The sequence below is a fragment of the Euprymna scolopes genome, chromosome 8, assembly GCF_053919585.1.
Source record: "Euprymna scolopes isolate OS-2025 chromosome 8, ASM5391958v1, whole genome shotgun sequence".
Lineage (NCBI taxonomy): Eukaryota > Metazoa > Mollusca > Cephalopoda > Sepiida > Sepiolidae > Euprymna > Euprymna scolopes.
Window position 1 is genome coordinate 42,002,786 of NC_136489.1, and position 12,570 is coordinate 42,015,355.

A 12,570-nucleotide genomic window follows, 5' to 3' on the forward strand; every position below is an offset into this window, starting at 1 on the left:
ACGTGAGGTCATATTGTCTACCATTTGACCTGCTGCTCTCTGCTTCAACTTTACACCATTCTGCAAACGAGTCTGTCCTATAGGTCTGGGTTATAATCATGCACTCAGTGTTAGCCTTGTCAAAATTCACACTAGCTGACTTAATCGCTACTGATGGATGTCCGGCACAAACACAGACCTCCGCAATATTATTGTACCACTTTTGTTCAAACCGAAACATACATATTTAAGTACTCTGTTTAAGAATACATGCAATTATGGGGAACTATTTCTAAAACTCTTGCAGTGGTTTCATTCTATAGACATAAAAAAAAAAATTATATTTTAAACAAAGTAGACACAAGGCTATTCAAAGTGTGGGGAAATGGATGTCGTTTGTCATCTCTCGTCACTATAACTAAAAAACACATATCTCACACTTAACTAGAATCATCAATCACCATAATACCACATTTACTCCAGGGGGTCGTCCTACTTAAAATATCCCAAATGGTTAAAAAATTTTATTGTTCATGCTTAATCTTAGCTAAAAGGCCAAAAAGCCATAAAAATGTTTTTTGTATTGATGTATAATTTTTTAAGTAAATAATTTTACTTTTAATTTACTCATACCAATGATACTGCAGGGTCTGTCTAGGCTTGGAGGGTCTAATTTATATACAGGATAATCTTCTATGTGTCCAACTAAAAATCAGAAACTATACAATACACACCCACAATTTAATATACAGTAGAACCCCGGGATAAAATGGCCCTAGGATACGGTTTCTTCAGGTTACAATGCAGAATACAATGTTTTTCTAGACCCTGATCATGGTATTTGCCCTGCCTTACAGTGTTATTTCTAATATTATTTGATTCTATACATGTGTATTATATACTGTACTGTATTTTGTTACTAATTTTTATGCCATATCCTGGAATTCTACTGTATTCGCTTTCAGCATTGATTCAGACTGACACAGTTTTTACAGCATTTATTATTTTAGAAGGTGGGGGGGGTCACCAGGAACAAAATTAGTTTGGCAGGGGGGGGGGGCACATTTAGAACAATTTTTTCCATCGATCTTTGATGTGAAACTTGAATTAAAATACACTTTCTTGACCTTCAGGTTGAACTCAAAGAGTAGTATTCGTTCTGTCCTTGGTTGGTGGAGGAGAATTTCTTCCGCTAGTCTATAATATAAATCTCACCTGTCTGTTTAAATGCATGTATGTTTGTATGTCTGCCTAAAACTTTTGACAGATGTGACGGATTTTCATGAGATTAGTATCATTTTGAAGCTCGACTCTTCAGACAACAAATGTCAAAAAATTGGCCAAAAAGGGAAAAAATTCCTCCACCCTCAACTGAGCATTTTTCTACAGGGAGAAATCGCTTTTTTCACCAATATTTTCGAAATTCATCCCTTCTCTTCGATTGTTTAGCCCTAATTTAAACCTACATCACTTCTGGTTTGGCAATGGATGCAACAGCAAAGATGTCACATGTTTTTTTTTCACATCCTTTTCCTCCTTCGCCTGCCTGCCTCCTACCACTTTTTTTTTTTTTTGCTCAACACACCTCCAAACACCTGGGCAATGCCGGGCACCCAAGCTAGTAACCTATAAAATGTATTGAATCTCTTTGAATTTTTCAATGATAGCTTTCTCTCTTGACATGAGAAGACCACTACATTTCTGCTGATCATGACCGGGTTAATTCTTTACTTGGAAAAGCTTATCAGACTGGATTTATGCTGCCATCTTTTTTTTTTTTTGCTTGGTACAACTAATTTTTTTTTTTATTATAAGAATGACTCTTTACTCAAAATCAGAAATCCGTACGAAATATTGAATGGAACCTTTTTATTTAATCCACGGGATAGCATACTCTCGTTTCATCAGCCATGATCGAGTAGCATGCTACTCCCATAGATTGAATAAAAGGTTCCTTTCAAAATTACATACAGCTGAAGAAGGTTGGAAGTTAAATAGGATGAAATGTTATGAAAATAACACTAAAGATGACAACAGTAGTTCAAATAATGCAAATATTGCAAATTGTCAATCCTCATCTAAAAAGTTCAGAAATATAACTGAAAAAACTGTGGTGATTGAATCACGGAATGATTCTGACGAATGCTGGAAATCAAATGCCTCTAATTGCTTACTCTTTTCTTTCAGTTATTCTGAGCATGACTGGATTAATTTTACACCTGGAAAAGCTTCTCTGACTCAATTCATGCTGCCATTTTTTTTTTTTTTAGAGGAGAGGGGTAGGACAACTACATTTTTATATTATGAGAATGGTTTTCTACTCAAGATCAGAAATCTGCACAGAATATTGAATGGAACTCTTTATTTAATCCACAGAGGTAGCATGCTCTCGTTCCTTCAGCCATGGTCAAGTAGCATACTACTCCCATAGATTAAATAAAATGGTTTGTTACAAAATTATGTACAGAATTCTGAGTTCAACAAGATACATTTAAAGAAGGTTGGAGATACATTGGATGAAACGTTGTGAAAACAAAACAAATTATCAATCCTCATCTCAAAAGTTCAGAAACATAAAAGTTTCAGAACTGAAAAACTGTGGCAATTGAATCGCGAAATGATTCCAATGAACGCTAAAAAGCAAATGTCTCTAATTGCTTATCATCTTTCTTTCTTTGCTTTATTTAAATTAACTTTCTTCCCCACTTCCTAAAGCTAGTAAGCTTTTTAGCGTTTGTGGAAATCACTTGGCGATTCAGTCATTACAAAACTGTGGTGATCTATAGAAAATTTATACATATTTATAAATATATTTTTTTATTATAAGAATGGCTCCATACTCAAGACAAGTAGTCTTTTACATCAAGAAAAAAATGTTTTTAAAAAATGATACCAATTTTATTCAGAAATATAATACTTATTAATGTATGATAAGTTTTCAGATGAAAATTGATAATTTGTATTATTTAAACATGTGGCACAACAGATAAAGGCATTGATTAACAATTAGTTCTAAGTGATAATCTTCTAGAGGTTGAAGGTTTAATCCTTACTACATCTGATAATAACTACAAATAATTCAATAATCGATATATCATTCTATTCCATCATGGCTGATGAAATAAGAACATAGAGGTTTCCAAGTTCAACATAAATATTCTCAAGTTCAGAAAGTTTCACCTGAGGAAGGTCAAAGGTTATATTGAGCAAAATGTTGTGAAAATAAAAACCAAGATGAGAATTTGAGTCTGATTAATCAAAGTGATACTAACTTAATATTTTTACAATGTAGAAAGGTATTGAAAATTATAAACGTAAATCAGATTTTAATGCTGTGAAAATTGTACGAGTCGTCTCCCTTGGACTATATGAAAAGTTAGTTCCCTTGCTTTATGCTTTGATGATGTGTTACTTTTTCAATGATATAAGCTTTTTAAGTAACTTGGAGTTACCTTCCTTTTGATCTGTATATAAATGAGTGTTTTTCTTTCTCTTCATCTTAGAATGTAAATAAAAGACAGCCGTGTCTGTATGTTAAATGAAAAACATGGCGACATGTTAATTTATTTCTTTTGTTGGTGTCAATGTGACTTCCAATGTGAATCCAATTTAAAACAAACAAGGTATGTTTTATTTGATTCTTTAATAATTAACCATCAAAAAGGGGATAGTCACATAATTGGCGATAACTTTAGTTTTGTTCATTAAGTCTCACTACTTGGCCGATATTGTAATCAATGAAATCCCACATCTTATGTGGCAATTATAATTATCATCATAATAGGTTTATGTTTGTTCTACATACTGGCATGTATGGACGATGTTTAATAATTAGCCTATGACCTTCAAAAGTTCTATTATGGTTGAAATTTGGATGGAATTTCAATTTCCGATTTTTGCAAATTTGATTCATGGAACTGATGCTCTTTGACATTTCAGCTTGAAGAAATAAATATTTCTTGAATTATCAACATTTCCAGAATTTCAGAAATGTAACCTAGTTGTTATTCCTCTTCAACAGTGTCGTCACATTTTAACATTCAGACCCACACGTTGTATCTGAAACAGTCACAAAAGAAAACAAAAAAGGAAAAAAATTCTACTCAGCTTTTTCAGTTGAAATGAAACGCATTAGCTTGGTTTTCTGCATATGTGTCATGTGGCTGCTACTGCTGCTACTACCAGTGCTAGCGGCTCTGTTACAGAAATACTTAATATGGAAAAGTAAGGCACAGATAATACTTTGACTCATCCTTACATTGTCAAGCAGAGATATACAGTCTCATGACTGACTAATGTTCTGTTAAATATATGAAACTTCTCCAAAAGTAAACGTTGTCTAGCAAAGTAAGGATAAAAGCACTAAAAGTTGATGAGAAGAAAATGTCACGAATTGTGTTAAAGTTACTTTAATGTCAACACTCAATGTCACAGACGTACAACATTTGAGGCCTTTTTTTTTTCAAACAGAATATTTTTTTACACCTCTTGACATATGCTGATCAGTTGGAAAATACCATGCATCATCAGATACTGTTTTTTCGGTACAAAGTCAATGACATTCCCAACCAAATGTTAGAATTCGTATTATTTGGATTCATCGGATTACAGTTCCCATCTTGAGTGTCATTTTCACAACCTTTTGGTCGGTGTAACCTCATGTAATCTTGTCGAACTCAAAAATGTTTCTGTCGAACTGGGTCAGAGAAGGTTGGAGGTTACATCGACCAAAACGTTGTGATAATGACATTTAAAATGAAAACAGTAGTCCAATGAGCCTAAATAACATGAATAACCAATCCTCATCTCAAAAATTCAGAAACGCAAAGGTGAGAAGTTGGTTGAAAAATACACAAGAATTGTCACTTCTGTCAAAGAATGTGTTTAGCAGAAAGCAATGAAGTGCTAACCTGACAGTTTAACATAGGAAATTGCGAAAATTGATTTTTTTCATGAAAATTTTTCAGTTTTATTTTTAATACAAATTCATTCTACTTTTCCTTTTTTTTACTCACGGCATGGTGTGACTCAATGTATATCCCCGTTAGAGGAGATAGTGATGTTTTGCAGCTCTTGAAGAGAAGTGTTAATATTTTTTTACTACATCAGGACATGGTATTCCCAAATAGTCATTCATCTGATACTGACCAGGCTCAACGTTGCTTTAATTTGTTGATCTAATGAGAACCGGTGTGTCAACTACTGCAAAGATCTATTTTTAAATGAATAAAAAAAAAACAACTATATGTATTACTCGTATTGATTGGACTGTTGTTTTTATCTTGAGTTTTATCTGTACAACGTTTCAGTCAATTTGGCCTTCCGAAACATTGAACAAATAACACTCAAGATGAGAACGGTGGTCCGATCAATACAATCAGCTCTCGTCTAAAAAATTAAAAACTTTAACTACAAATTAGTTTAGTTCATGTTTTAACACCATGTTACTATTTCTCTGTTCACGATTTAAAATGTAACATGTGGATGGATGAAATGTCAGGTTCTGAGCTCTAATCTCTGGTCCCCACTCGCCAATCTTTTTTGAAAAACACCCGTCTAGCTGAAACTACTGTCAATAACTTTCCCCATTCTTTAACTGTGCCTAAATCAAAATGTAGATTCCATGAACAATCCTTCTTTCTTAGAACTGCACGTCTGTGGAACTCTCTTCCGTTTGCCTGTTCTGTTTCCCAGCTGACTACAACTTGGTTGTCTTCAAGTCCAAAATAAACAAATTTTTGATGAACCGCCCCCTTAAGTAATCTAATCTACCAAATTTCCATTAATAATGGCTACTATGATATTGTCCTATTGATTACTGTACACTCAATAACCCTTATCCTCGAGTGGCTTTAAAGCCTTGATAAGTGGTGACTCCTATGTAAAAATAAATCCGTAAATGACCACGTATGACCTTCAATCAAGCAATGCCATGAAGATCACTAATGGTAAAACTTGAGTAGTGTTTGTTTATTTAAAAAGACAGCTCAACAAGAACTTGTTTACATTAGACTTGAGCACGGCCATGTCATAGTCAGCTAGAAAGGAGCACCATGGTTTTGCATTCCACACACGATCTAGGAAAGAAACTTTGTTCATGGAATTTACATTTTAGTTTTAGATAATAAAGCAGTAGTTAGTCTGGCTAGACGAGTGTCTGCTGTAAATGTTGTACATGAGAGAGGCTTAGACAGAAGCTCAGTCGAGCACCTGCCATGAAAATAACAACATAGCAATAGTGATATTTTCAAAGGTTCAAATGCGTGACTCCTGATTAGAATATTTGACAATATTTTTATAAATGAAGTCTGGGTGGCCCTCTGTCAGTGTTGGCATAGGGAGAGGATAGGGGGGGGGAGCGTTTGTCCTAGAGCAGTTACACTCTTTGCCCTCTTAAGAATCCAGCTCTGTTTCAAAGAGTCAATCAGTTACCCAAGATTATTTTATGGGCGTAGTTACTTTTGAAAAGCAGGATGTTTACTAAGCAGCCATCAAACCTCATATTTTGGTATGAATAAATATCAACATCTTGTGAGGATTAAGATGATCAAAATTGAACTATTTTTAGTTTCAATGATTGCAGGATGTGCGTGAATGTGGTATTTCATATCAGTGTATTATCTTATCACTTACACCAGGCTAAAGCGACATTCCTAAAACTGATGTAGATATATATATGTGTGCATGTGTGTGTGTATGTATGTTACATACTTACATAAAATTTTATGTAAATATTTTCAGTATTTACTTTGACAGTGCTCAATACATAAGTAGAGTTAGGTAGTAAGTTTTGAAAATAATATGACAACAAAGCTAAACAGAATTTTCCGCATTTCATCCCCATGAGAATTCGTCAGTCTGCATATATATATATATATATATATATATATATATATATATATATATATACATACAGTGTATCACAAAAGTGAGTACACCCCTCATATTTCTTCAAAATATTTAAGTATATCTCTTCATGGGACAACACTGAAAAAATGATTTTTTGACACAATGAAAAGTAGTGTGTCTGCAGCATATATAACAGAGTTGATTTATTTTCCCCTCAAAATAACATAAAATATAGCCATTATCCAAAATAAGCCTTTCCAATGAGATATAGACAATTTTTATATAAAAAATATCAATATTTCATTGTAAAATGAAATAGACATTATATATGTTTATTTAGGCAAATATTAAATAACATATTTTTAGATGGAACTTTTTATCCCATGCTGTGCCCTTTTAATTGTTTCTAAAGAATATTTGTATGAGTTTTAATGATAAACCGCTCACTAATGAACATAGTGGTGCCTTTAACCATGACAAGCTCTGCATTATTAAGTTTCAAGAATAATAATAAATTGAAAATATAATAAAATTAATTTCAGGTCCATTTAAATTTCTACGAAACTGTTCTCATTTACAAAAGCCCATATATGCACATTTGAATTAAAGCCAAACACATATTGGAGGAAGACCAATTTTCCCAAAATATCATAAAACACTGAACTTCCACTTGACCATACTAAGGCATGTAAGAACACAGTACATGTATAAAATATAAGAAAATCTTCTATACTTGATCAACTAGTGCCTCTTTTTGTTATTGATAAAGAGATAGCTAGTTGTTATAGTTTCCCCCCCCCCCTTGTTTTTTTTAAATCTCTAGCACTTTGAGAATGTGGATGCTCATAGAATCACATAATTCAGCTCAGCCAGTTGTAAATTATGACGTACAACATATGATAATAATCGAGCAATGCACTTAAAGCATAATTAAAAAGTAGACAATCAATCACACCAAATCTAAGCTAAGTTAGCTCCAGATTAAACTGAAAAATAAATCAAGAGACATTTAAATATGAATTTGAACAATTTTCTACCAGAATTTAATTGAATTGTATACTTACACTGAACTTTTCTAATTCTTTCAGTAATTCCGGATACACATGATCCCATTCTTCATGATGGCAAATAATTCTGATGTCTTTTTCCGGAAGTGCCACGGATGATATTTTTGCCATTGTTGGGGCTTTCCAATATCTATAAAATCTGTATACAAAAAAACCTAGACAAATGGGTATAAAAAAATTAAAAAATTTATTAAATATTTACATATTTTTAAAAGAAATGACAAAAACATAAACAATATATCATGTCGGTCCAAAAAAGTTTTTGTTGATTTGAAATTTCATCTTGAAAATGAAAAACTGTTTTTAAAAATCTTTTTCCATAACAATAACGACTTTTGCTCTCTGTAACTTGATTTCATTTGTCAATGAGTTTATAAATGCCTCACATAAAACTCTGTAGGTTTTGACTTGAAAAAAGAATCCAACTAATGTTCATTCTCCTCTCATGATGTTAACCCACAAACTCTGAGCACTAGTACCCTCTCAACGACAATACTCTCAATAAACCCGACAACCAGCAAAATTCCACCTCTACACTGAAGAGATCCCTAGATGCCATAAAGCCTTCTACTCAAATAGTTTTTTCCCTTCGGTCTGCTGCACTTTAAAATTCCCTCCTGGACCCCTGCTTCCCTGATTGTACTGACATGCAGAAATTCAAATGTAATGAGTGCAAACATCTTGCTGCCCAACTCCCTGCAAATGTGATCCCAAACAACACAAGGCCTTGTGCCTTATTTGGGGTGAAACAACAAAAAAAAAAAAAAGAAGATAATCCTCAAAATAAGTGATAATCTGAGTGGGCCAGATTAAGAGAATATGTAAGATATAGGCAAAGTTTCCAAACCAAATCTCCTAGGAGATCTTTTTTGGTTAGTAGTGCTGCGTGAAGACGAGTATTATCATGATGGAAGACAACTCCCTTTCTGTTGACTAAAGGAGATCATTTCCGGGTCAATACGGACGAGAATATTGTCTAAAAATATGAATGATGCTTTAATAATCTGAAAGAAAAAATTATAAATTAATCATGGTGATATGTTTAAATTGTAATAAGGCTGCAATTGTTCATTGTGTCTTTTTGCAAGTCATTGAGTTGAGTGTGTCGTGTTGACTGTGTGCTCGCGGGTTGTAGCGAGTTGGTTCTTGCCAGTGGGATTGAAATCCCACAGTCAAAATATCAATCCGCTACAAAGTAATAACAATATGCATAAAAAAATAAGTTACAATGGTTTAAAATGTTGTTTCTGTAAACTGGCAAAAAGTTTTGGACCGACGTGATGAATAAAATGATAAAGGGCAATTATGTTTCTACATTTTTGAGATGAGGAGTGATAATTTGGACTACTATTCTCATCTTAAGTATTATTCACACAATGTTTCAACCAATATAAACTCTGACCTTCTTCATGAAGTTGAAGGTTCATAGTACGAATGATACAAAGAAAGTAATTGCAAATTACGTAAGAATTCTACCCGGTCATGGCTGATGGAACAAGAGCATGCAACTCTCGTGGATTAAATGAAGGGATCTGTTCGAAATTTCATGCAGATTTCTAAGTTGGACAGAAAGATTCCAGAGTTTGATAAGATACACTTTAAGTTGGAGGTTACATTGACTGAAATGTGCAAATAACACTCAAAATGAGAACAAAAGTTCACATAATCCAGATTTTCCCATTGCACATATTTCTTTGAGAGAAATCCAGAGCAAGTAAAATTTAACTCACACATGCATACCAGAGAAATAAACCACTGGAATTGGACATATATACTTAATCTTCACTAAAAACAGAAGACTACGGCTAAGTGACAACATGTTGCGTAGAAAAAAATATATTGTCTGTATTTCCTGAGGAAGACTCTTATATGAGTCGAAAATTAGAATTTAAATAAATAAATCTTTTTTTTTTTTAAAATCTGCATTTTGACTAGCTTCTTCTCAATTGTAAAATATGCTTCAATATGATATTTTAATTTATGCAGATTTCGTATTTATTATTATCTAACCAATTCTATATTGATTATTATATTGTACCCCAATACATAGTAGTAGCTTCCCAGTATAGCTTGGTTGTAAAATGCTTAAATATGATATTTTAATTTATGGTGATTTTGTATTTATTATTATGTAGCCAATTTTATATTGATTATTATATTGTACCCAATATATAGTAGTGATTTCAAAAGTAAAAAAAAATATGACTTGGGTGTAAAAGTTGGAGTTATCGAACTTTGTGGCCTTCTTCTATATATTTAGTTATATCCCTTGTCTTGAGTGGATATTCAATGTGGTGCCCGGCCAACAGTAACACGTGTTTATTCTACGTCATGGAAAGTACTAAATGAACTAAGATTGATAGCAGAGAGTATTCTTTTGTGTGACAGATATTATATCAGTTCAACTTACATTGAACCACAATTGAAAGAAAGATGGCGTTATTTATGAAACAGCCACTTATTTTGCAGAATGAAGAAATGTACACAGAGTGGAAACAAGACTATAAATATATGATCTTCACGGATTTACCTAAGGAAAAACGAGGCCCAGCAGTATTTTTGTCATTGCCACAAAACATATGAGAATCCGTTCAACACTTAAACATCACAGATGTCAGCCAAACTGATGGATGTTAAATAATTACGGACAAATTGGACGAGATATATTTAAGAGATGAAAACACGATGGATACATATTATTCAAGGAATTTTACTCTTACAAAAGAGCTACTGGAATAAACATAGACGACTTTTTGGTGCGTTTTGAATTCTTATACCAGAAATTACATAAATGTGGAATTTCTCTGCCAGAAGAAGTCCAAGCATTATTTTTTTGTTTTAAATGCAGCGAATGTATTGGAAGAAAAAAAAAAAAATTAACGCAAGGAAAGCATGCGGAAGTTTAACTTATGCAACAATAAAGGATATTTAAAAAAAGTGTTTTCTGGTATTTCTTCATTGGAATGCAAAACAGTTTCCACTATTAAGGAAGAAATTGAAACTGTGAATTTTAATCGGAACGGAATTAAAAGGGAACAAAAATTCTATTGAGGAAACAAAACAAATCCAACGGACAGACAAGGAAGGACAATGCGTTGTTTCAAATGTGGTTCTATTAGGCATTTTGCCAGAAACTGTATTGGTTTTAGTCCTAGAAATATTAACACTGTTGTGGATTCAAACCATGTACACCTCTCGTTAATTAATTCCAAGTCCTGTTATCGAACATTAATAAATGATTCCAATATAAAAATGTCCAATCTTGTAAAAGAGACACTGGGTATAATTTCTTATGTTTTGGATTCTGCCCATTCTAGAACTGTTACTGGAGAACTTTGGTTTAATGTATTTTTTGGTACATTAAATGAAGCGATTAGTGAAAACTTAAATCCAACAGGGCATTTTGTTTTGGTGATGGAGAGGAGATAAACATAATTAAAGCAGTTAAATTTCTGGTAACTATAGGGGGCATAAAACGTGTCAGATCATACATAGAGGCTGACATTGTCAAAAATTATTTCCCCTTGTTACTAAGTCATAAATCAATGAAAACTGCTGGCATGATACTAGGTTTTAAAAATGGCAGCTGTAAGATTTTAGGTGAATATATAAAATTGCAAATGACAACTTCTGGACATTATAGTCTTCCATTGACAAATATGCTTTTGCAGGTGAAAAGTCACCAAACTTTGTGTTACATTGTGAAGCTTTAAAAAAAATGCTCTGGAATGGAGAAAAGAATGAAGGTTGGGAAATTACATAAACAGTTTGCTCATGCATCAAAAGAGAAATTGGTATCATTGATGAGAGGCAGTAGAGCCTTTCATGATAAGGAGTTAAAGATGTCTGTGATTCGTGTTCAGTTTGTTTAAGACTTAGAAGACCTCCTCTTCATACGGTAGTGGGATTGGCTGTATGGACTTAAAAGAATTCAGACATAACCAATGCTGGATTTTACACCTAATTGACACATTCACTATGTACTATGCTGTCAGGCTGATTAAAACTAAGAAGAGTGAAGAAATTATTCACAACATATTTTTAACGTGGATAACATGTTTTGGAGTTCCAAAACTCTTATTGAGTGATAATGTGTGAGAATTTAATAACGATGGTTACAGAGAGATGAATGAAAAACTGAATATTCAAACCTGCACTACAGCCACTGAAAGTCTAGTGAGTAATGGCACTGTGGAACGTCACAATCTAATATTGGTTGAAGCAATGGAGAAAACTTTGAAGATGAGAAATAGCTTTGGCTTGGGCTGTTAGTGCCAAAAATGCTCTTCAGAATCATTCTGGATATAGCCCAAATGAGCTTGTTTTTGAATCTAACATAAATGCGCCATCAATTTTGATAGACAAGTAACCGGTATTAGACGCTTCAACAACCAATGATATGGTTAGAATAAATTTAAATGCCTTACATTCTGCGAGAAAAAGTTTATGGAGTCTGAATCAAGTGAAAAAATTCTGAGAGCACTGCGATTTAATATAAGAAATTATATGGATGAACGATTTGTGACAGGTGCCAGCGTTTACTATAGAAGACAAAACTATAAAGGATGGCATGGTGTTGCCAAAGTTTTGAGTAAAGAGGGTCAATGTGTATTGATCCAACATGGAGGAGCATTCTACAGGATGCATCCATGTCACTTGAAGGTAAACAAGGACC

The 12,570-nt window shown here is 33.2% G+C and overlaps 1 protein-coding gene across 2 annotated transcripts in view; it reads right to left on the reverse strand.

Annotated features, from left to right (window-relative positions):
- Positions 1–12,570, reverse strand: part of LOC145283525 (exonuclease 3'-5' domain-containing protein 2-like) — a 319,857-nt gene that overhangs the window by 208,260 nt on the left and 99,027 nt on the right. The window contains exon 2 of one of the 2 annotated variants that reach the window (XM_080132391.1): positions 7,893–8,050. In XM_080132391.1, the coding sequence (XP_079988517.1) occupies positions 7,893–8,050 (158 nt within the window). The remainder of the gene's footprint in view (positions 1–7,892; positions 8,051–12,570) is intronic. The other variant, XM_080132392.1, reaches the window with a different exon arrangement.